Below are 25272 nucleotides of genomic sequence, written 5' to 3'. Positions count from 1 at the left end.
GCAGGTCTTGCGAAACGCAGCCGGAAGAACATAAGTGAACTTCCTGCTTCCCGCTTCAAACAATTAAAACATGCTTGTCCTTGTCCACCTTTCTTGTTTCCGTGTTTGTTTCGCACTAAGTTACTACTTAAATATCTGCCCCGTCCGGCGCCCTATAGTCAGATTTAGGGGACGTATTCTTATAGAAAAAGAAAAAAAAACTGCAGTGCAACATTCCATTCATGTTTCCGTCTTCCTTGTGTAACAGTATGCGGAGTAATTGGTATCGTTTTTTTAATTCCGGTCGGACCTCGGGCGCCGAAAACAGTTTTAGGTAGCCATTACATATGCTAATCTTTGGCCCGTAATCCGTGTGAATTTTTTTCCAGTCCATGATATATAGTCGAAGGAGGAAGAGAAAAAAGTGCCCAGAGCTCACTGGTGCTCTGGGCCTCTCATTGTTATGCATTTTTTTTTACGTTCTTGCCATTTTCGTGAGAGTCATTTCATCAAGGATGAGCAAGAAGATGTTCCCACGACCACCTGAACAAGGTCAGTCGTCTACTTCATCGCTCATTTTTGGACGACGTGCCTTTGGAAGCTCAGACCAGCTCGATTCCTGGGAGAGCTAAACGCCAGAAGCCATGGACTCTGACAGCGAGTACACCGTAGTCATGGGCCGCCGTATGAAGAAGATGCGCCGTATGTCGACTGAGGCGACTTCATCGCGCCAGAGTGAGCAAGAATCCTTCATGGTTTCGTACGTGCCGCTCTCGACGTCACACAGCATGAACTCCCTCAGCAGGCAGTTTCTAACCGAATATTTTGAAAGTGTGGCCCCTGGGCAAATCAACGAGATCAGGATCAACGCTAGCAAAAACATCCTGACAATTGATGTGAAAAATTCCGCTATACTTGAGAAGTTAAAGACCATTCCACAGTAAAGTGCAATCCCCGTCCGCTCCTTTATTACTTACGGGAAGGGGACAAGTGGAGCGATTTCCGACGTGGAGCTTGAAATCAAGCATGCGAACCTCAAGAGTCTTTTGAGGTCATCGGTGCGCATTCTTGAGATTCACCGCTTGGGGCACTCCCGATGTATCAAGTTGATATTTGCTTCTTTGACATTACCAGCGTCGGTCAGAGTGGGCTACGTGATACACCGAGTACGACCATTCATTCCGAGGCCTATTCGGTGCCGGAAATGTCACAAGATAGGACACGTGAGCGCTGTTTGTAGAAGCAAAGCCACCTGCTCGCGTTGCGGCGGAGAGCATGATACCACCGACTGTGAGGCGTCCTCATTTAAGTGTCCCAACTGTACTGGCTCTCACGAAGCGACTTCGAAGGAATGCCCGAAGATGAAACAAGAGGTTCGTATTCTTCGAAAAATGGCGAGAGACCAATCTTCACGTAAAGAGGCTGCTCAATCTGTTCGGCAAAGTGACCAACGCTAGCGACAGAAGCATCACAAAACCATTTCAGGAGAACTACCTAGCGTGGCAAAGGTATCACGACCACCTCTGCTTGTGCGTGCATCGAGGACGGTAATGGCATCTACTAATAATTCAAGGTCGACGAGAGCACGCGGCAAACATTCACCTCCTCCGGCTGACACAGACACGGAATGGCCTTTTCTGCCCCCTAGGCCCACGGCCATGCCAGTGGGCCCTAGAGGTCACCTGCGCCATGAAGCCAAGAATTATAGGGCCAATGAAACCGGCGACACTACGGCAAAGCAAGGAGATGAACACAATGAGAAGGAGAACACCTTCATGTCCCCGTTCCCCATCCCCCTGTGCAGAGTAGCAGGCTAGAGCGCCTTAGCTCAGGCCGACCTCTCTGCCTTCTTTCAATTATCTCTATTTCTCTTTCCAGTCAATGCTTAACAAAAAGAAAGAAGAAAAAGGAAACCCGGCGATGTAGCCTAATCAGTGGCTACATAGTGAATATGGCATTGCGCTGCTAACTCGAGCTCACGGGTTCAAACTAGGTCGCGGAATTCGATGCGAACGAAATGAAAAAAAAAATCATTCGCCTACTTCTATTTAGGCGCACGTTAAAGAACAACAGGTGGTGAGAAGGGTGCTTCATATCACCAGACGTAAAACGCCAGAATTTGTTTAATTAAAAGAATAAAAAATAAAAAGAGAGAAGGTAGCTGCGGCCTTCGGCTTTTTTTCTTAGCGTGTAAACGAAATAAATTTTTCTCGAGTGATTTTTGAGAAATACATAATACGTTTATCTTATATTGCATACGTAAATGAAATGCCGTTCCCAACTGTATACGTGAGCTCAACTAAGCAGCTTTATACGGCGCACTATCATAAGGACAATAATGAAGCAGGAAAGGCATGCCGCGTTTGCGCGCAGGCGCGAGTAAATAAGAGCGGGCGCGGGAGAAAAATCTGGGGGCTTATGCTCCTAGAATATATGACTCTGCCTAGGCACTAAAGCGCGTGTTCTAGGCGTTTGTCCCTAGGCGCCAGCGGCCTTTCAGCCGCTTGCGTTCAACCGCGGTTGCTAAGGCGCTCGGCCTTCTAGATCTTCAATATATGCGGCCCGGGCTCTATTGTGGTCGCCACTGCTCCTACAGAAATATGTTTACAATGTACATTGCCGCAAGGCGCGAGAAAGCTATGATCTACCACGACTGACTTTGCACGAGCGCCGCAGGGGCGAAACAGTCTATTCGACACAGCGGTCGCCAAATCAGGCGTCAGTGTCCGCTGCAGCTATTTTACCACGCTGGCAGCTAGCGAGCGAGCATAAACAAACTGACCTCACTCCGCAATGCCGACACGCCTAGGGACAAACGCCTACAACACACGCTAGGAAACCTCGTCCGTAGTGCCTAGGCAGAGTCATATATTCAAAAAACAAAACCCCCAGATTTTCTCTCTCGCGCCTGCGCACAAACGGCTGACAATCCCTCAAATGAACGTCTCGTGTACGCGCGTGGTAACACCGTTCTAAACAAAAAAGCAGCAACAGTAAAGTTTTATATAAAAGAAATGGGAACAAGACAAATTAAAGTGGAGACAAAATACACTGTGAATGGAGTTGACGTATTTTAGAGTGTGGTTTTTGAGCAAATATTTTTATAATGTCGACAGCGCCCTCTTTATACACGTGCTTTGAGAAGCAAGAAATTTCCACAGCGACGTTCCTGACTGCCTGTTTCATGGCGGCTTTGTTGCAGCCGTAGGGTTGGCTTGCAGCGTCTCTTGTGTTTTACTGCGCACCCCGTAGGTTTCCCTTGTTATTTCTAACAACTTGTAAAGGGTCGCTTTTCCTTGTCGCCGCCGCCGAGCGATTCCGTAAATACACCCTCCAATGGAGCAGGATACGCCGGCGATAACCTGCAACATCAGGGGTTGCCCCAACGAGTTCGGTCTGAGCGATCCGGCTCACCTGCTGTACGTGTGCAATGCGGATGACATCCAGTGCAAGGCATGGCTCGCCGTGATACCCAAAGTCTCGCTGAGAGACGTGGGCGAGAGACTGTGCGTGTGCTCGTTGCATTTCGAGGATGGAGTCAACGTCAGCGGCGACATCGTGCCGACCATCTTCCCGCCCGTGCCTGTTGCGGTCACGATTACGAGCGACCTACCGCAACCGAGCGCGTCGCGGGCAGGGCAGCCGGCTGGGGTCGGACCGGCGATCAGGATTAAACAGGAACCCGTTGACGTAAGTTGTCGCTCACCACGAAGCCGAGAACGCGGCGTTTACGAAGCACGGCGCGATTGTGTTCGCCCTTGTTTTGCGCGTCCCTTCATGTCGGACGAGGGAGGGAGAAATGACGGCTGTCTTTCCCCCGTTCGAAATGCGGAAGCGTTGCGCAAATGTTTTGAATGCTTATCTTTACTGTTTAGCCTGCATTACCGATGGGTTCAGTAATTGACACTGTCTTCACACTGTGTCATCAAAACAAAAAAAAGAACAAGCAAAAGGAAGTGGGAGGGGGGGGGATTTTCCGCGTGATGAAATTGGGCATGTGTTAAGCCAAAATGAATAAGCCGTCTTGCTTTTTGCTTAGCGAAATTGTCAGGGTTGAGCGTGTGATCGGCAATATAAAATTGAAAGTGAACATAATGTTTATCAGCTCCAGACGAGTGCTTTGCTTTGAAAACTGCTTTGTTTGCTCCAGGGGAAAGTGGAAATTCCGCCTCGCAAATCGTCTATCAACAGAACTGTGCGAAGCGATTAGGAGCGGGAGGTGAAATCCCTTGAATGTTTGTATTGCGTTAATCTGGTTGTCAATTATTGACCGATATTGTCCTCATTGTGTCTCACTTCAGCGAGTTTACCGCAGCCGTGGCCTCGTCTTTGAGTGTCCGCCTGGGCTGCGGCAGGCCGTGTTTTCAAAACCACGTGGCCGCCGGGTACCCACCGCCTATCCAAATGGACACGGACGTGCCCCTGCACGACACTCTGGTTTCTTCAGGGGTGCAAATGCCTTTGAAACCTGTGGGCACAAGCAAACCCCGATACAGGGGGAAACAACACACCGTTCGCTCCGACGCCGGCACAAAGCCCACGCGGTGTTTATACCTGCAGCTCAGCTCAACTTATGCGGGTTTGAGCGCTCGTCGGCCGTTTTCGAAAGCGACATTTGCTTTGTCACTTGAAAAAGAGACGTCCACTTGTCGAAACGTTGGCTCCCGCTTTTACCCTGTTCTCGCTTCGCTCATTTCTTTTGTGTGTGTCTTCTGCGGCACAGCAGCCGTTCAGGGAGCATTGCCGCGTGTTTCCCTGCTCATGCATCCGCTCATACTCAATCATGCATACGTGGTCATCTGTGCCTGCAACCTTTTTTCAGTCATGAATTTTTTTTTTCTGCAGTGGAGTCCCTTTTTGGGTCACCAAATCTTGGCGAACCAGTCTATGCCAAATCAGTATTCAAAATTTTGCATTCACATAATTGTCATAAACATAAAACATTAACTTCAGGTTTTCCTTTTTTTTTCAGTTAAGAAAAACATGTTTATATCATACTTCTTGGTGTAATCAACAGTGGTTACAAAAGGAAGGTGTCAGGTAAGATTTATTTCAACAAGGGGACTTGTCTTTCACTAGCAAACTTTATATAAAAACAGTACGATTATATACATCGACAAAAAGAGAGGGAGAATGGGAGTGGAATGAGGGACCAGCACAGCATGTCCGCTGCCTCTTTATGGCATGACATGTGAAGGGTTAAGGTTCGGGAACCCTAGTTTCTTTCGAAGAAGGTGGATGGATGCCATGCTGCTCGCTGATCTCGCAGGCACTGAATTATTCCAACTTCTACTATCTCCTGTGTTCACTGGCACTTGGCTTTGTGTACAATATGATAGTGCACTTGTCGAATAGCTGTTTGCATCCTCATGTGTTAGTGCAGTTACCACTTTGTCAATTGGCTCCAGTTTGTAAACTTGTTCGATGACTGTTGATCACATCATGTCTCCATCATCGTGTGAAACTGTTTGCTCGGATTTCTTGAATTGAGAGACATTCAGAATGTCTATTAACCCCTTCCGTACCGGGGACAAGTTGCTGGTAGTATGGGCTATCTAAAGTAATTTGGCTATTTTTGGTCAGAAATTGGAATATGCAGTAAAAACTTGACAGCGAAATCTGATTTTACGAAGTTCCAGATTTAACAAAGAAATTTCCATTCCCCGGCAGGTGCCTATAGGGTTCAGTGTTGTCATCAACCAGAATTAACAAAACTAACTTGGCCGAACTCGATTTAATGAAGTTTTTCTTGAAATAGTTGAGTAAAGAAAGTGGTGATTTCTTTCTAATTTTGACACAGATGAGTTTTTCTTCGAGCATCTGCTCTAAAGTGATGTTAAAGCATCTAGGCACCCTAGTCGCAGCCCTAGCTTTATTTTGACGAGGCTATGTGCTGCGCTCATGCACAAAACTGCGTACTAAACACTGGCCTCCGTAGGAAGGTGGTTGCTTTCGTTCATGGTTTGTGCAACAGATGGCTGGATTACTTAGCGGAAAATATGATGCCGCAGTAGATTTCACATGTCACTACGTTACAATTTTATATTTCGAAGGACCAAAAAATTTCTTTCTCGATTTTACAAACTGCCATATTTCACGAAATAAATTGAGCGTGGTCATCACTTTGTTAAGTCGAGTGTCAACTGTACTGGGCTTGGAAGGGGTTAGGAAGTCATGTCGAGCAATACTAGCTTTGAAGGTGACATTTTTGCTCTTGCCAGTGGCTCCGATTATGGGGAGGTCTAAAGAAATCTGGCCACTAGCCATCGTGGTTTGTGTGTAATGAGGTTGAAATAAAATATGACAGGGATTTCAAGTAGTTGTAAGAAATAACAGGTGCTCAAAAGTGGCATTTTTGGTAATAGATGCCGAAAACAAGCTTCAGCTTGTTAGTGGTACATTGCATTTTCTAGCGGTGCAATTTTTGTTTCAGTGCTTATCATGCTTTTGGTTGATTGCACACATAACCATGGGACAGCGCAAGCAGATGCGAATTTAATCTTTCTGAGGAGGCAAAACATCTTGTCAAGTGAGGTGTTTCAAAATAATTTTGTCATCCTTGGTCGAAATTCTGGATAATAGTGTGGCACGGAAGCGGCTAAAGGAATCCTAGTTGCTTAGAATTAATCCCGAGCCTTCCACCACGGTATCTTTCATGGCCTCAGTGTAGCTTAGGGATGTTCGAAGCCCACGAACGAATCATTCAGTGAACCTCGACTGCTGTTTACATTTTGTTATGTATTACCAACTAGGCCGGCCAATCCCACATCAACGTAGGGCTACAAACATTGTATACTGTATTGCAAGGTTGGTGTTTGTGATAGATGTGAAAGAATGGCATCCTGAAACTTGTTATAGTGGAAAGGACACTCAACCATGTGAAGAAACGAGTGGACAAGAAAAAAGTGCCTCTCTAAATGAAGTTTATTCAGGGAAAACAAGTACAGCCAACCACAAAATTTTATGGGACACGAAATTTGAGAAAAAGCTGAATATCTGCACAGCCTCGCACCGCAGCCTGGTAGTCGCATTTACAGCCTCGACCAGTACAGATGGACAGCATTGGGATGTTCGGTTTTACTGACTACTATTGCAGGCTGCTTGGAAGTTGAACGTTTACTGATATCCCGTGGGCTGTAAGTTTTGAGGTTGGCTGTTCATTCTCGAAGGAAGGTGCTGGTTTGTGCAAACACGAGAACAATCCAGATAGCAATGGAAATGCACTACCAGCATGCTTGCCTATTCCAACGCAGCCGCGAACAATCAATCTTATTTGCAGCGCGAGGCCAGAGACCGATTGCTGAAATGTCACGTTTCTTTGTGATGTAGTGAAAAGTTACGTCCTTAAACACATTTTTTTTTTTCTTGTCACAGGACTATGACCAAGCAGCACAGCCATCCTCTGATATGGAAGACAGTGAGCACTTTGACAGCCCTGCTGCATTTGAGGTAAGCCACCTAACAAGACATGCTTGCTTAGATTGCTGTCGTTTGACCCTGTGGTCTTCGATCCAAACTCTACTGAACCCGGAGGGTTGCTGTAGTGGTGCTGCAAAAGTGATGCAGGTCCAACAAGTGCATGAATGCACAGAACTATTTGTGGGTGGACCCTGTTGCGCTCCGAGTATCGTATTTGTTTAATTTATTTATGTAATACCGCCAGCTGCTTTCTGGCAGCAATGGCAGTGGTGGCAACTCAGAATTAATATTTTAATTGGTTACGAAAAATATGAAGATACAAAACAATTTTGGAATCAAAGTGATGCAAAACTTGTCTTACATAACGGTGTACAGTAAAAGCTCGGTAATTCAAAGTTAATTTAATTCAAATTGTGAAGCCAGTTCGAATTACACAAAATTTGAACTTGTGAAAGTGAGCAAGATATAGAGGCGTTTGGGACCCAGAGGGCATGAAAAACATTTATTAGCACAAGAAATCAGTGATCACTTGCTGCTTTTCTTTTTTTTCTGTGAAGGCCATAGTTGCTGCATTCTGCTCCATTGCGGAATTGCAACACAGTCGTCCTACAGTCTTATGGTCGTCTTACAGTCGTCCATGCACAGGCACCACCTCCTCCTTCTCTCGTCATAGTCTTCACCTCCCATCTCTTCGATGACTGTCTGCCTGCCTCCTACTTTAGAGATGTCTTCATCCATTAAGGCACTGCACATCGATGCACCACTGTCGACTTCGGCATGATCACTAAAAGTGACATGGTGAATTACGGTATGCATCACTGCAGGCACGAGCTCCTCAGCCCCGTTGTCGGCTCTTCCTTGTACAGTTCCAGCTGCAGAACCACAGTGGCAGAAACAGTTCATAATTGTACCAGCCGTAAATTGATCACAAGCCCGCATCAACATAGCAGTGAGTAGCGTAACTATGTAGTTATTTTTGCTGCCTGCTCACAAAACCATTCTTACAAGCATGTGGCATCTGTAGAAACATTTAATGTTTCAGATAACGCCATGATCCATCGGCTGTACGGCTGCAGTTGTGTTGGAGGAAAACCAGTCTTGTGGCTCTCTGCTCAACTTTGACCTTGTGTGCTGAGCAATTTTCGACCATGAGAAGAGCTTGTCTGCTGCGGAGTTCCATTCTTCTGTCGAACCTGAGTAGCGACTTGCAACGTTTCCATCATTCACACTTTTGCGTTGCTGGCGTATTCTGTCGGCAACGTCTGAATATTTTCAAAGCACTGGGGTTTGCGCGCTTTCCCAATCGCAAAGAGCGGTACTTCTTTCGTCCCGGTCAACATGGAGACATGCTCTTTGCTGTGCTTTCCACCGACACAGATGTCCCCTTTGTAAGTGATGTTCTTATCTGGCTGAAGTTTGAAAGACAATGCTGTCTTGTCAGCATTAAAGATATCTTTTGAAGAGTAGGTGTCCAGGAACTGCAGCACGGTGCCACTTCTCTGTGTCGCACGTACGTTGGTGTGCGCTTCTTTTGCCTCACCAGATATTGTGCAGAATACAAGGTGATGCCCTTCCCTGAAGCGATGGAACCTGATGCTTTTGGAGGCGATGAAGTCTCAGGCGTCCAAGCGCTGGGCGAAGTTGGCCACCTTTGTCAAGGGTCTTCTCAAAGCAAAGTTCAGGCTTTCATTTTTTTGTCCCACTTAACCACATCACTCTCAAGTTCAAGGAACTTAGCTGTTCGCAGCCTTTTTTGGCTGCTGACAATATCTTTGGCTTCATACGCATTTTCGATGCTCTTCCTGTTGCTGATGTAGGTAGACAGTGTGCTCAGCAGTATGCCGTGATTCTTCGTGATTTCAATCTTGCGGGTTTTTCCCTTCATTCACTTCTTACTGAAACTCTACCTTCTCCATCACAGTCTTCGTGCAGTACTTTCCCCATGAGGAAATCTCGCAGCTTTGATGCAGACACAACAATACAGTAGCACTATTACCGCCACCAACATGCGAGATGGCTGGACATGAAGTGATGGTGTTGATGGTGATAGGCTATTCTCTTTGACCACCGTGCCGGAACAACGGGAATGCCACCTATCCTTCAGCCGTGAAAGCTTTCAGTAATGGTGTACAATTTTTGAGTGAATTAATAAGTTGTAATAAACATAGACTTCTATGCACTGTTGACTGAACTGCGGCAACTGGTCCGAAATATCAAAAAAGTTTGAATTACTGTGTGGTGAGCTAACGAGCTTTTACTGTATTAGCATTAGCTGATGACACACGAGCGGCAATGTTGTCTTTAGTGAGCTGTTGGCGTCACAAGGATGAAGGCAATTTTTGAGGTCTGTTGAGGGAAGAATGTTGATGAGCATTGTATGCTCAGATATGTATGATACATATCTAAAACTTGATGGCCATCCACTGTGCATATGATCCGTGTAGCGCGAAGCTGTACTGAAGCGGTTGAAAGCAAGGTAAGATATGTGAGGCTTGATGTGAATTGGGATCTTGTGCATTTCCTACATGGCTAAACATAACACACACATTTGAAATCGGCAAGAGAGAGAGAGGCAATCTTTAGGTAACATGTATCCATCTTTGACACTTAAAGAATGAAAAGTTATTAAGTATAATGCAAACATAGAAAGCAACAAATGTGAGAGTAATCTTTGGTGCAATTTGTATCCATCTTGGATACTATCGCCATGCAAAAAAAAAAAGAAATGTGGAAGTGGGCACTAGCTGATAAAAACAAAACGCTACCAGTGCACAAGCAATGGATTGCAGATTTCAATATAAAGCAGCAATGTCAAGTAACTAACTGTTATCCAGAAGTGCCATGCATACTTGCTAAATCTACTACACTTTACCCCAGAAACAATACAGATCTTTTTGGAAACCCTTGTTTCAAAGCAAGGAAAATGGCAACGGTTAACAAGTTGGAAAAAATATGGAGGTAACAGGGACAAAAGGACGATAAATGCAACGAAGAGAAATGAAGCCTAGAAAGAGGGGAAAAAAAGGGAAGGAAGGCCAGTTGGTGCCCTCATGTTGCACTGCTTTTAAAACTACCCAACACAGTAGCCCATTTGCTATGATGTTGCACTGCTGGGCTTTTCTAGGGGCGAAGGGAGAATGCAGATACACTTGTGCGCTTTTATTTAGATCCATGTTGAAGAACTTTACGTGGTCAAAATTAATCTGGAGTCCCCCACTACAGTGTGCCTCATAATCAAGCATCGCACGCTTAATGCGAAAACAGGGGATCGTTCCCTACCTTCAGCAAGTTGTTTTTTTTCATCCACTTTCATTTCCATTAATTTATAATTTCTTTAATTCAATTTTAAGTACAAGTAATTCCTTTGCGTTGTCCTTAATGTCATTGCTGGCTTCTTATATCATTAATAAATTTTGGGCCCCTCGGTTAACCCTCTTACTTCTCGTTCATAATCATATTGTAGTAAGACCTAGAATGTAATTTGAAATTTTTTTTACCACTTTTAAACTGACAAAAGTGTTCCTCGTAAACCTATTTTTCTGGTCCTTTGTTCTTGTCCCTTGTGGTTTTCCTAATTTTGGCCGGTGTCATTTTTTGCACTGCCACTATGACTGCATTGCCTGCTAACCTAGCAGTCAAACACCACTGTGAACTCAAAGGACTTGTGTCACTGCTATATGATAGAACCAGAGGGTGTTGAGAATGTTCAAACTTCAAAAAATAGCAGTAGTCATGCGTTATCAATGCTCTCAACGTATCTGCATAAGCATTTGTCAATAGGCTGTTGTGGGAAACAAGGTATTACCTTACACAACCTTCATGTTTGCTGCAGGCTGCCTGTATGGCGGTTGCCTAAATGTGTATCGTGCACTTGTGACAGTATAAGGCACCAAAATTGGGTGCTAGAAGTTGCAGTGCAATCACATTTCATGTAATCTGATGTTGCCACTTCTGCAAAGCTTGGTTCTGTGTTTGATAATGTAAGCTTTATCATCAGTCATTCAAGGAATTGCAGAGGGGCTTCGTGGGTGGCTTGAGGAAAGTGGGACCCGGAAACAATTTCAACTGGAGTCAATATATGCATAATTTTGGAGAGCACTGTGGCTGTGCCATAGCAAACTAGAAGTTATCAACAGTCTAAAGGGATGTCTCTGGAGGCAACTTTTTGGCAATGGAGCTCGTCTTTGTCCTGACGAAGGCTAGTCCACTCATCACAGCGTCAGCTGTAGCGACAACCTTATTTAGGCTGCTGTTGGTGAAGTCTGTATCTTTCTGCGTACCTCTATCTTGAGTGAACTAGAAGGGCTTGTTAACCCTATCACACAGCTAGGGTACATTGCTTAAAGCTAGTTTGTGTCAGTCAAGCTGGTGAAGGACAAAGCCAGTCCGTTAGCATATACACGCGAGCACGTGCTCAAGCCCCGTCATGCACAAAGCAAATGCTGCGCATGCGCACTACAGTTGTATGTAGCTGTAGTCTTCTACGTAGCGTAGATACCGCAGCTGCCGTGGTGTGCTGTCACGAGTTCACTGGCTAAGCGCACTGCAGCTCACTGAGGACAACCACGTTTGGCTTATGTTTGGCACATTGTAAACACCAAAATTGAAAGTAGTGGCATCTATGTTAACATCCAAAAGCAAACTTTAACTGTACACTATAGTAACATTTAGAAGGTGGACAGTTGTGGGCATACCCCACTCCGCCGTAGCCTTCGCAGTGCAAGGCATTGAAAAAGGAATGGGAGTACAGGGAAGAGGATGTTTTGTTCCCAATAACTCTGCTTCTACTAAATGCATTGAAGTACTTCTTTGCAGCAAACTATTTCTGAAATAGCGTGTTTTAACTTCAGATGCATTTATCTTCTTCAATAAAAAGGGGTTCAAGGCCCCTTTAAGCCCTCCAACAATTCTCAAGCATGTATCTTGTTTTCACAGGCAAAAGAAGAACAACAAAAAGCCATCTCCGCTACCTAAGCTCCTTAATAGTAACCAGATCTTTCGAAATCAAGAACAGTGTTAGTAATGATCCATTGGAGGTTTCAGAAGTATTTAATACTTGCTTTGTCTGTCTTCGCTTCGGATGATTCTAGTGTTACAACATTTACGACTAGAAATTATATTGTAATTGATACCATCATTAGCTTAAAAGTTGTTTTGAGCCTGGTACTGAATTTAGGTGCTACGAGACCTCCTGGGCGTGATGGAATTCACATTTCTTTTCTTGTACGACTTGCGCTATGGACATCTAGGTATCAATTTGTTATATTTCAGAAGTCCCCGAATAGTGGTGTTGTTCCTTCTTCCTGGAAAAGAGCAAAAACACTCCTAGTAAATCAGGTTACAGAAAGCTTTTATCAAACTATAGGCCTATTGCTTTAACTTCAACCTCTTGTAAGATACTTGAGCACAGGGCGTCTACCAAATGGGAAAACTTACAAAACTTAGAATTGTCAGGGAACTTGTCAAAAACCTGGCCAGATCGCGGAAACCGACAGATGGAAGTCTGCGAAATTTGGTGGAAGCAATCTTAACTGTAGATCAAAGCTAATAAAGTCGCTTCTTCACTTCACCCACAGTGAACGGCAGAGCAAAAGCGTATGAACAACTATTGTTTCAAGACACCATACAGCAAATGCAACGATAACGCAATGCAACGAATGCTGATAAAATGTTTACATGTGTTAGCTTGGCTTGAAAGCATTCCGGTTAGGCCAGTGTTGGTGCGTTTGTATCAGATAATGAATGAGGGACCAGACTAACACCGCTATGACACTCATGGGCACAAGCCCTGGGCAAAAAGAAAAAGAGACACTATTTTCTTTTCATTATGCCTATGGGAACCTAGCCAAATATAGTTTTTGACCGCCCACTAAAAAAAAAAGAAAGAATGAAAAAAGGTGAAATACAGCCAAGCCAGCAATCCAGGTTCAATCCGATCTGCACTGGGTGGCCACCATATTACCATTCGAGCCGCCATGCCGCCTGCAAGTGCTCATTTAGCCTTGATTGGGTGAGTCCAGACGCTTCGGAGTAGTCGTCATGGATCAGGGCAGTGCCAGACGACACCACTATGGCTGAGTGCAAAGTATGCCACAAGACTTTTTCACTCAGCAACATGTGCAACACAGCAGTTGCCAGCCATGCTGCAAGCAAGAAACACGATTCACTATGAGCTCATCGCAGAGGGCTTCCCAAATGAACCTTTGCGCATATTTTAGTGCTGGGCTCAACTTACCATTTGTTTGTTCTGTGAGTGCTACTACTGATCATGCCCTTGGAGTACCTAGCACGAGCAACAAAAGCACTCCTGCAAAGCCTCTGACCGTCGCGTTGGACATATTCTGTAAGCAGTTTTGTGCTGAAAAAAAAATATGTATCACAATAGGTGAAATTATTTGGTGCCTGAGTGCTGAAGCAATACGTGAATCATTTCATTCAGCAGCAGTGTCTGCCGTGCTTTTCCCCCCTTGTGTTTCCCATGTGCAACATTGCAAAGAAATTTCAACTTTGAAAGGACAAAGTCTGCTATATAATTTGTCACAATATTTCCCCCGTACTTTCGAAACAGGCTGCTGTTGAAGCTTGATGGTGTGTCACACACAGTCGTGGCTTTTGACATGTCCTCTGAACAAAATTATGCAAAAAGAGCAAATGGCTGTATTAGTCAGGTTCCGGGACACAGCTGATGCCAGTGGGAAAATCTGCTACCTGATGTCATGCTTTTTAGGCTGTACTTGCATAGAGGATTTATTTAGCAGCTTCTTTCATAAAAGCTGCTGAGAACATTGAGCAGGCAAATATCCTGCAAATATCAATGAACAGCTCCAATGCTAACTTGAAGTTGTTGAGGTCCCCGAAGGAGGAGCTTGTTGATCTGATGGGAGTCGAAATATTCTGGACATAAAGAGCTGTGGATTACGTGTGAACAGTGCATTTAAAACAGGACACAATGGGGCATTGGGGTGTTCTTTTGAAGCATATACAACCTATTCAAGAATGTGCCTGCATGTCGAGCCGAGTACATCAGCCACACGGGAAGCAGTCTCTTTCCACCGACGTTACAACGCTCAGTGAAGTGGCTAGAGAATACCATGGTTATTGCGAGGGCACTTCAAGTTCTCTCGATCTTGGTAACATATGCTTAGTGCTCAAAGAGAGAGAGAGAGAGGAAAAGAAAGACCAACAGGCTGCATTTATACCAACATTGAGAAGGCGGTGGCTCACCAGAGGCTGCCAATTAAACTGACTTTTATGCTCTCCATTGCAGAAGAATTACAACCATTGCTGACTGAATTCCAGTCAGAGAAACCAATGGTTCCTTTTCTTGCGTCTGCACTAGAAGACCTATTGCACTTGCTCCTGGTGCGAATTGTCACAAAAGAAACGTTAAGCACTGCTGACGACTGTCCAAATTACTCAGGATTGACCTTCACAACTCTGAGAACATGATTCCTATAGCTGCCTTCGACATTGGCTTTGCCGCCAAAACTGAGCTTTCAAAGATCACCATACCTTCTTGATTGCTATGGTGAGCTTTAAGAAAGAATGCATTTTCTTCATGAAGGCCTGCTCACAAGAGATAATGGAGAGGTCGCCATTAAAGTTCAGGCTGATGAGGGGGACCAGTTGCTCAGATCCAGCAGCTTGTGGCTGATCCGTGCAAGCTGGCTAGAAGGGGCTAAACATTGTACTAGGAGTGCTCATAGAGGACGGGTGGGTCACCGACTTGCAAGCAGAGAGTGTAGATCGATCTTATGTCTAAGTGTGCTTGACCAGCTCTGTGCAAGCATGCATGTGAGACTTTGACTGAAACTTTTCCCCCTTCCCATCTTCCCTTTGTAGCATCCAGTGCTCTAGTGGAGAATAAAGGAGAGAGGAGAAAGGCGCTCATCGATGTTATAACTACGTTTCACTTTACTTATATTTAAAGGATTCGAAAGAACTTTACGGCAGGAGAACTTTACGGCAGGAGATTAATAGTGACACCATTGTAAAGTGTTTCGGAGTGCCCTTTAAGGCGTGTTTGATTCAGAAAAGGTGCACAGCACAACAAACGAAAAGGTACAGGCAGTGCGGGTTGTGGCACGCCAAGCTGCACCCACTTGTTGCAAGGCTTAACAGGGCATTGCACCACAGCGGGACCTCACCATGCACTCTGCGCAATCAAGGATGGGCGTGCAGGGTGCGCAGCTGCGCCTCGGAGAATCGAGAGCCTAGGTGAGAAGGTGCAGAGAAACTTGGTTGAAACCAAATAGACCCTCAGCGTAATGATTATGTTTACGAACGAGACCATTGTCACACTATGCCAAAATGCAACCGCCAGTTGAAGGTGGACGCACACTGTGACACGATGCAGTGATGCCGCGAAGACCACAACAATATTTGATATTTGTCCAGGGAAAGTTGGTGATGAGAGGTGTATGGGCAGAGAGAAGAATTACACAGCTGTAATGTATCCCATGTGTCCCTATGTAGATGTGCAAGTGCATTCAGGACTTCTGTGCTCCTTGTGTCATAGTGGCACATATTCAGGGGGATTGGCCAGGAATTAGCACATATGCATGTGCCCGAGAACGGGAGTAGGGCAAATATCAGAAAATTCAAATAAGCTGTTGAATACCAAGTACAAAGAGGTCTGTGTGCATTAAATGTACCTATGTGGCAACATTACATGTTTTATGTCATGATTCATTGTTTGATATTAACAGAGCCGCAGTTGCAGGCACTCCATTGAAGGTCACCATTGTGCGCTTACATATCTAGGTGGGTCAAATGAAACCAGAACACTTGGAGTTCTGGACATTGAATTGAATAAGGTTGAGTATCATTATGAAGGGATGCACTTGGTGAAGCTATTGGGACAAGTGCCTGTGTAACCATGGGTATTATGTTTAAATAAACATGGTTCATTCCATGTTCTGAGCACTGTTCCGTCTTCATTTGATCCACCCTTATAGGCCATTTCGCTGGAGCTTGTATCAGCACATACATTGTTAACATGTACAGGATTATCATGTTTGAGTTTTATAGACTACTTAAGAATCGTCTATGACAGATAGCATAATTCTTGTCCTTGAGCTGGATTATTCGAAGAGGCAGACATTATTAGTACGAGAAATCGAAACACATATTCAACAAATAAAAAAAATTGCAAATTAACTTCTTAATTAATGCCTTTACGGCACATATTGCGATTTACAAAGTGTAGCCGGTGAGCTTGCAAGACTTATCCACTTGAAGTGAACTTCCTGGATGACACCAGTTCCAAAGTGTGGAAAGAAATACTTGGGTATTCCAGTTACTTTTGTGCTTCAATGTATTAAAGGACATTCTGTTAAAACAGTGGAGCAATGGTGCATTTTTAGGGCAAGTTCTCCAAACTGGCATCATTGTGGAAATTCATTCCAGGTAGATACACCATACAAACTCATCGACTACAATTAGTAAATTGCAATATGTGCCATAAAGGAAATTATTTAAAATGAAATTAGTGGTTTTTGTTTAATTAGCGCAATGTGTGTTTCAATTTCACAAGCAAGAAATGTCTGCCTCTCTAAATAATCGAACTCAAGGACTAGAATTATGTTATCTGCAAAAGGCTATGTTTAAAGATTCCATAAAACCTAAAATTGATCAGCCTGTATACATACGATGAGATACCAATTGACAAATTGCTGTGAAAATGTTGTGAGCTAGGCATAGAAAGCTCGACTTATAAAGGGACACTAAAGGCAAATATTAAGTCAAGCTTAAGTGATTGATTAGTCCTCGAGAAATTGAGGTAAATGCAGGACATGATTAGAACCTCCCCCCCCGGAACATTTCAAGAACTTGCCCAGTGACGAAAACACTCCTCAGTTGAATTCTGTCGCTAGTACTCAACCACTCATTACAAAAACATCCCTATATTCCTTTATAAGACGAAATAAAATGCTACGTGTCCACTTCTATTTAATAAGATCTCATTGAGATTGCCCCTGGCAACGACATAGGCGGCCGAAAGGTTTTATTTTTTTCTCAACCTTGCGCCACCCATGCTTTTGTGTTTCAGTAGTTTCGTTATCGCGTAGTGCTGCACCATGTTTTGCTGGCTCGTGAAACTCGCACAAACTGCAAGTAGCAGAGAATTCAACTTCCATGTGATGTCGCGGGATGCCCGAACGGTCTCCGCGCCACTTGACCAAAAAGCAGATGCAGTGGCGAATCCACCGCACTGTCTTGGCTCGGTTTCTTGATGGCCGCGTGTTTGCATTGTGGGCAAAAAACCGTCCTGCTGTCAGTCACGCGCCGTTTTACTCATCGGCGGCAGCAAAGGGCAATGATAGTGTATGCAACATCACCACTCCCCCAGTTGGGTGGTGGGATAGTTGAATAACTAAAAAGGTATTTGGACCCTCCAGATGCAATTTTCTCGTAAGTCTTTTCTTGGCACGCAACAAGCGTTGCAACGTTTCTGTAATGGTTTTTAGCAGTCCACGTCGGCTTAGTATTTGCCTTTAGTGTCCCTTTAAGGTAGTGCTCTTACAGGCTAGTAAGGTATCGCTTGCATGTTCAAGACAATAAAGTTGCAGATCGATACATGTGTTCGGTGTATCTGAAGCACGCTGTTGTACCATTCTTGCACCATACTGTTTGTTGCAAGTTGGATCATAAATGGGCTTGGCTGTAGTATACATTCTTGGAAGGGTCCCCATAGAAAAGCAGATCGACAGAGCTGTGGTTTTTTTGTTTGGGTAGAGGAGGAAGAGAGGAAAAGTTTTTTGTTTTGTTTTGTTTTATTGTTGCCTTAATGAAGAGGTGTCTTCCTGTTGAAATGTTCACACCAGGTTGGTGGGCTTCACACTTATACTAGCATGGTTCATACCATGCTACAAGACATATTTGTACGAAAATGCTTTAATTGTGAGGTTGTAGTGTTTAATTATCACTCTCTCTTTATGCAGAATGATGAATCAAGCATGGAGGTTGACCATGCAGGCGCAGGTCTCATCCCAGCTCATAGAATCAAGAGGGAGCTAGAAGACGAGTCAACCGAAGGCTTGACTTCCTCCTCAACACAGGAAACTCACGGCGATGACTCTGCCCAAAATGGCGAGGGTGGGCATTCCCTGGGCTTCCTCAGCTCCTACGTTGTGAAAGAGGAGATCCCCGACGACGACGAAGACGACGACAGCGGCGAAATCGCAGCTCCCCCGCCCAGCTCTGGCTGTGGCGTAGCATTGCAGGACGATGCGCCGTCGTCATGTGCCTTCAAGATCCAGGAGTTTGGAGAGATCCCGGTGGATGAAATTAAGACCGAAGATGGCATCACACCGACGTTGCTTCCGTCAACATCAATGCGTCCGTCCACATCATCGGTGACCATTAAGACGGAGCCCCCGGATTACAGCATTGTGGAGAACGGCATCTCACACGACCAGGGCTGCCAGGCAGACGATCTTGGCAACCCGTCGTCTGTCGTTTTGATGCCGCCAGGATATGTCAGCGAACCTTCTTCGTCGGTGGCTACGGGCTCGACAGCGTTCGCGGCCAGCAGCAACGGGGTCCTGACGGGCGATGCAGGTATCGTGATCTCCAACGTCCAGTCGTTCTCAAGCACCAGGGCACAGCAGGAGTGCGTCGCCGAGGAAGTTGTCCACTGCCCAAAGTGCATCAACGGCGACTCCAAAGCGAAGTGTGACAAGTCGACGTGCACAAGCCTACCGACGCGCACTGTCTGGACACAGACCGTAGAGCCAGAAAAGCGTACTGTCTGTACGTATCACTCACTTTTTTATTTTCTTTCACAATATCAAACTGGACAAGTCGCTTCTTTCTACTGCCCTCGTGTTTGAGCTTTTGTTTTTTACTTTGTATTTTTACCACATTGTTGCGATTATTCCCCTCTGGTGCAGTGTAGTTCCGGATCCGAAATAGTAGTGCCACTGTATCTCCACGTTTCAATTTACTACACCTGATGATGCCAGTTCAGTGGAAGTGTCCTCTCCAGGCGAGAAAATATTTGCTGCTGCCAAGCCTACATTGCTCTGTGGAGCATCTGAGACAACCAACTTGGCAAAACGAATCCGAACTACAGAGCCCTGGATAACTCAGGAACCAGTTCTAGCATGTACTGTGCACTGTCTCGCCTGCTTGCTTTGGCAGCTTGGTTTGCATTTCAGTTGTGGATTTGGAGGTATTGGCCTGTGTTGTAAAAAGAGTTGCTCACCTGCAGGGCAAATGTTCCACTCCAAATCAGAAATTGTAATTTGACATACGCTACCAATGTCTGCGCTGGTTAGTATAGTGTGCTAACAATTGGTAGTTAGTGTGTCCAGCAGTCTTCCGTCGGTTTTACAGCCAAAGTGGTGGTTTTAAGCAATAATTGTCGGTAAATTTCTTTTTCACTTGCACCGTTCTGTAGCTCAAACAAATTGTTAGGTTCCCGTCTGACCTTGTTTTGGGCCTCTTCAACTCTTCAATGAATGTGTGACCAATCATCGAACCCCTTGTTTTGCAGCACAGCAGCCCGATGCTCAGGCCATTAGCCCACGATCGCCCACATACTCCTATGCCAAAGCCAACTAGCTCTCTGAGGTGCTTGGTGGTGCCCTCTGTGCCACTTTCTCAAACTCTCTCATTGTAACAGCTAGGGACTTGTAACACTTAGACTTCACCACTTTTGTTATCAGCCCTCATTCCCCTTTCTTTTCTCTGTAGCAGCTAAAGCTATGTGGGAGCTGTGTGACATTGCCTTCATGATCGGTCTAAGTTATTGTGCCCGAGGACAAATGGCATCATTGTTTTATGATAGACTACGTGACATAGACATACAGTTCATCAACACCTAATTACATATGGCATCGCAGTTCATGTTTCTTTTGTAACACCCATCTAGTGAACGAGTGTACATGAAAAAATATATAAAGGACCCAGCACACAACCACATGGCCACTGCCCACGTTGTCATCATCTCAACACCTGGATTGCTGCTGCATCCTCATATTCGATGCGATGACAAAATTTTGCTATTTGAACACTCCTCTGAGCTTCTACTATTTTCCTCGTACTCAGTATCTCCATCATCTGCCTTTTTTTATGTCCACTGCCCCCACTAGACAAAGGCCTCTCCTAGTGATCCCGAATTACCCCTGTTTTGTGCTAGCTGATTCTAACTTGTGCCTGTAGATGTCCTAATTTCATCACCTGACCTAATTTTCTGCTCTGCTTGACTGCACTTCCGTTCCCTTAGCACCCATTGTGTAACCGAAATGGTCCACGTTTATCTGCCCTACTCATTACATGGCCGGCCCAGCTCCGTTTTCTTCCTTGTTATGTCATCTCCAATATCGGATATCCCCGTTTGCTCTCTGATCCACACTGCTGTCTTCTCGGCTTAAGTTACACATCACATTTTTCTTTGGTTTGACACTTTGCTGCTAGCCCTTTACGAGACCACAAATGATGCTGAATAGCCAGCTACCTTCAAAATGCTTTGCATCACATCAATTCTTGCAGTGCAGTGGATCTGGATTATTTTTGTTTGCATTCCCCTAGTATTGTTTGTGCTTTGTAGATTTCATTGGATTTTTTATTCTGCACTGAGAACCAAAGCAACGCTTGATACTTTTACTTATTTGTCAGGTGTTGGTTTTTGTTGTACCAAGCCAACACACTTATTTGGCCATGTTTCTCCGCCCTGGGCAGCCAGAAAGGTTTGCTAACCAAAGTGTTCTTTGACTTATTTGAATCAATAAGCCACTTCAAATGCACTGTAGATATTGTGCCCCATTCAAAATATTGAGGTTTGTAATATAACCAGAATCCTGAATTAGCCAAGCTTTAACTCTTGTGGTTTGACTGTAGCTTAGAATAAAGCTACCTGTTCAATACAGCATCTAAGTAACATTTTCAGTTCTCTTAGACAAAACAGGTCGGTATGTTTTAAGGATTGCATGCTAGCAGTGATTCCCTGGGGCACTCACCTTATGGCAGCAACTGTATAGACATTATAGGTGCACTCATGCCATCGCCACCACTGTGCTATCCCAGTTGCGACGGCACATCCGTGGCTCGTGTGTCGAGTATTGGAGGTCAAGCGATCTGTTGCAAGCGCAGTGGCGAGCTTGCGAGGATGACAGGGAAGTTGGAACTGAGTTGGCTAGTGCCTTGGTGCATACTTTTGTCTGGCGCACCCAGTGTTGGAGGTCACATGAACCCCCAAGTTTCAAAGGTATGGCACCATGAAATGACAAAGGGTATCAGAAGCAGGAAATATCCATTTGGGGAAAGCACGCTGGCTTCCTGCTGCTGCCACTCTTTATCACAGCAACATTGTGACCGTGACCGCCCGCAGCCATCGAATGCGCCATCTTCATGCATGTCCTTGGGGGTACGACACCGTGCAGGTTTAATTAGTAAGCAAGTGTCTGCTGCAATTCACGCTGCTGATAAAATTACGAGCCATGCTTAGGGTAATGTACTAATGTACCTTGCTATGGCATCTGTCATGACTCACTTTGTAATTTCAGGACATTAAGCTTAAACAAGTTAACTTTATCCACCTTCTCATTTAGTCTTGCCTAGTCTTTCAACAGTTCAGAGGAAACTTTAGCTTGGGGCCACTACCGATTTCCCTACTTGAATACATGTTATACACGACAAAAGTGTTTTATGAGACAAGCACTTGACCGATCTGAATGAAATTTATTTCATTTTGGAGAGACAGTTATATCCTTGCAACTATAGGAAGCCGAATTTATATTTAGAGCCTCTAAACTTTTATAAAAATGGACAAAATTTGTTATTTCCCCCCAAAAAGTACAAGCATGGAGTTTACACATCCATAACTGTGCATCAAAAAGAGTGATCTCATTTATGTAAACTGCAACTGTTGAAGCAGACAAATTTGTTACATGATTAACAGCTTACGTGAAATTGTTCGAATGTTTACAAAGGTTTTGCAAAAGCACTACTTACAATCGGTGGTGTATCTTAGTAGTGTATAATACATCTATTTTCTCTTCTTTATGTGTATCATTACGGGCAGTTTACAGAATTGGGACAACATATGTGGTTGCAGAGTTACAAATGTGTAAACTTGACACATTAGCTTTTAAAAGTTCTGAAGTTTTCCAAAATTTCAGTCATGAATATGTGAATTGAGAATCCACTACCTGCTATTACTAGCTTTTAGCTTTTCCTTTTAAATGCAATGAACCACACTAAAAGTAGTGCAGCGGTTGCTGAGAAAAACAGTTTCTCCATTCCCATGTATTTACATGTAGCAGCTCCCAAGCTAAAGCTTCCTTTTAAGTTTTCTGCTGATTTTAGTTGGTTGATGTGTCACTTGACCTCCTTGCACATATGACACCTGCAGGGACTCAGGTGGCGCAACTCGGGGACCTGAAGATGCTGAAACACAGGGCCACGCAGACAGACCCATGGCTCGAGCGCTCTCCACGGCTGCCCAAGATTGTGCGCAGGAAACGAAGGTTCGAGGAGGAGGACGAGGAGGATGTAGACAAGCTCTGAGATGGTCACCACTGTTCCCATGCTTGCAACCTGCCAGGATGTGCGTTTTACTCTATCATTCTCCTGGCAACACTTACTGTTTGCATGCGTCACTTTCACTGTTTATTTGTTTGTCCGTGCATTGTTGGTCAGCTCAAAAGAAAATGCTGATAGTGCAGTTAATTGCATGGATGCTATAGTAGCCTCACTGTGAACTTTCCACTTCATTTCTGAAACAAAAAATATCCCACATTCTTCAGCATTCCTATTAGGCTATCCTTGGAGGAGTTCCCTTGTCCGATCGTGTCGTTGACGTTCCGAGGTTGCCGCAGCGCAACAGCGGGATACCTCTGTTCCTATTTCCCAGCTTCATGGCTGTGGGAAGTCTCCCGAGAAATGGGAGGAGGGGATGGAAGTTGTGTATTATGTTGATTGCGATCAACGATTGAAGGCTCGGTATTATTTGGGATTGATGCAGGCCTTCATAACCCACAAAATTGATTAAGTGCGTTGCGACATTTTGCGGACAGGAGCATGAGCAGTTTTCAACGTAGTGCGACAACACTGCGACAACACAGGTATAGTGAAACTCACCTTTGTCACCCCTAGCATATACTTTTTTCTGTTGTGATTTCAAACACGGTCTGTAATGATTGTATAGTCATTTTTGCCAGTTGCAGATAAGTGCTCCTAAGCGTAGCAGATCACAATCATTAGCTGCAAAACCATTGCCTGTGTTTCGAAATGGGCCACCAATTCTGCTCTATGCAAAAGACTCTGAAGAGTTTACGTGGTGTGGTTTCTGTAGACATGTTGAATACCTGCTCAGTTTGGCCCTGATACTTGTATCAGAATAAAGCGCTGTATTGGTGGCAGATACTGCTAAGAGCTGCAGATGTAAGGTTTAGGCTTTTTGACCAAAGTTTGTGTAAATTGAGCCTTTTTCTCAAAACTTGCACACCTTTCAGCTTTTGGGATATCATTTCAGCTTTGCCACATTGCGCTCATCCTCCTTGCTTAGTTTGCATACATGTAAACCATCAAATGCACGTTAACTGTCATTTTACAAGCGCTAAAATAACTGCTTCATTTTTATTGTTTGATGATCGTAACATACGTAGCTGAAAGGAATCGCCTGTCGAAGTAAAAGGAGGAATATACAGCTTTTTATTTTCCTTTTGAAACAATCAATGCGGTTGTTTGGCATAAAGCACATTTCACAAATGCACATCTTATTGAAGCAGCACTCAGTTATGCCACTGAATACTTCAGGTGTTCTGTCAGGCTAGCTTGTTGCTCCATACCCTTCATGTCCTTCAGAGAGAGAGAGAGAGAGCAACTGACGAGCATGTGGATTTTACCATAGTCACTGAGTGTGTGGATGATGTCTGAATATGGATATGTTTGTTCAATAAATGTTTTCTTCCTGGAGACATTGCCTTCAATCTCTTCCCTGGCGCCCCTCACATTTCTCGTGTGTTTTGGCCAGCTACAGATGCTATCTGCGTGCTAAAGGGAACTCTGGCGTTATGATCGTTTAGCCACCAAGGAAAGTATGGCGGATCTGTCTCATCTTTACGGCCTAGGCTTCAATTATTAGTGGTAATGTTATTTATTATGATTTATCATTCAAAATTTCGAAGCACTCGTAGCTTTCTTAACAAAAGAAGCCAATTAGTCGCTGCTCTCACATGCAACCTTTGCACATTGCTGCATTTATAGCGGAATGTTTTTGCAAAAATTGCAATCAATCTGAAAACCATGAAGCTATTGGAAGCCAAAAGGATGAAGTTTAGGCAAAGCAATGTACTGCCCATTATTCCGTCTGTGGCCAAATCACTATACTTGCAGCTCCCATACACTAGTGCCCGTGTTCCCTCTAGTAGATTTTGTAGGAAACTATAGATGCAGGACGGAGACATAGTTTCCGAGATCTCAGCATACTATATGCACTACCAATCTCGGAGGCCATATCTGCTAACCACTTGCTGTTAATCACTAAGTGTTGTCTGGTAATGTGTTCCTTAAAGAAAACATAGTTCATGCAGGGTTCATAGTGGTTCTTGAGAACCCTAGAATGTGGAAGCGGCATTTTCAAAACCATGAAAGCCATCAAGCATCATTGCATTTTTGAAAATAATTAACTATATTGGCTACGCCTAGCAGATTCAATTTTGTACCTGATCACAAGATTATGTTTGTGCAAGCCAATTCGATCCGATTAGCATTGTGGGAGCACACAGTTTCAGTTTAGGAAGTTTCGATTTTGCCTCTGGCATCTGACAACCATGAAGGGCCCTGGTAAGCTGCCGGAGGGAGCGGGTAAAATAAACATTGGATCAAGTTACGCAGAGCGCAGACCAGAAGCTTCGGAAGGGAACA

General features: G+C 44.5%; 1 protein-coding gene across 1 annotated transcript; it reads left to right on the top strand.

The window, feature by feature from the left end:
* Positions 1 to 3139: 3139 nt before the first annotated feature.
* LOC135912651 (uncharacterized) lies at positions 3140 to 24321 on the top strand. The gene is made up of 4 exons (XM_065445136.2): positions 3140 to 3669; positions 7354 to 7428; positions 18342 to 19152; positions 22757 to 24321. Exons 1-4 carry the CDS (start codon positions 3316 to 3318, stop codon positions 22909 to 22911), a joined length of 1395 nt encoding a protein of 464 aa, XP_065301208.2. The 5' UTR covers positions 3140 to 3315; the 3' UTR covers positions 22912 to 24321.
* The last annotated feature ends 951 nt before the right edge of the window (positions 24322 to 25272 follow it).

This window comes from Dermacentor albipictus, chromosome 7 (assembly GCF_038994185.2).
Source record: "Dermacentor albipictus isolate Rhodes 1998 colony chromosome 7, USDA_Dalb.pri_finalv2, whole genome shotgun sequence".
NCBI lineage: Eukaryota > Metazoa > Arthropoda > Arachnida > Ixodida > Ixodidae > Dermacentor > Dermacentor albipictus.
This window is presented reverse-complemented; position numbering and strand designations above follow the sequence as displayed.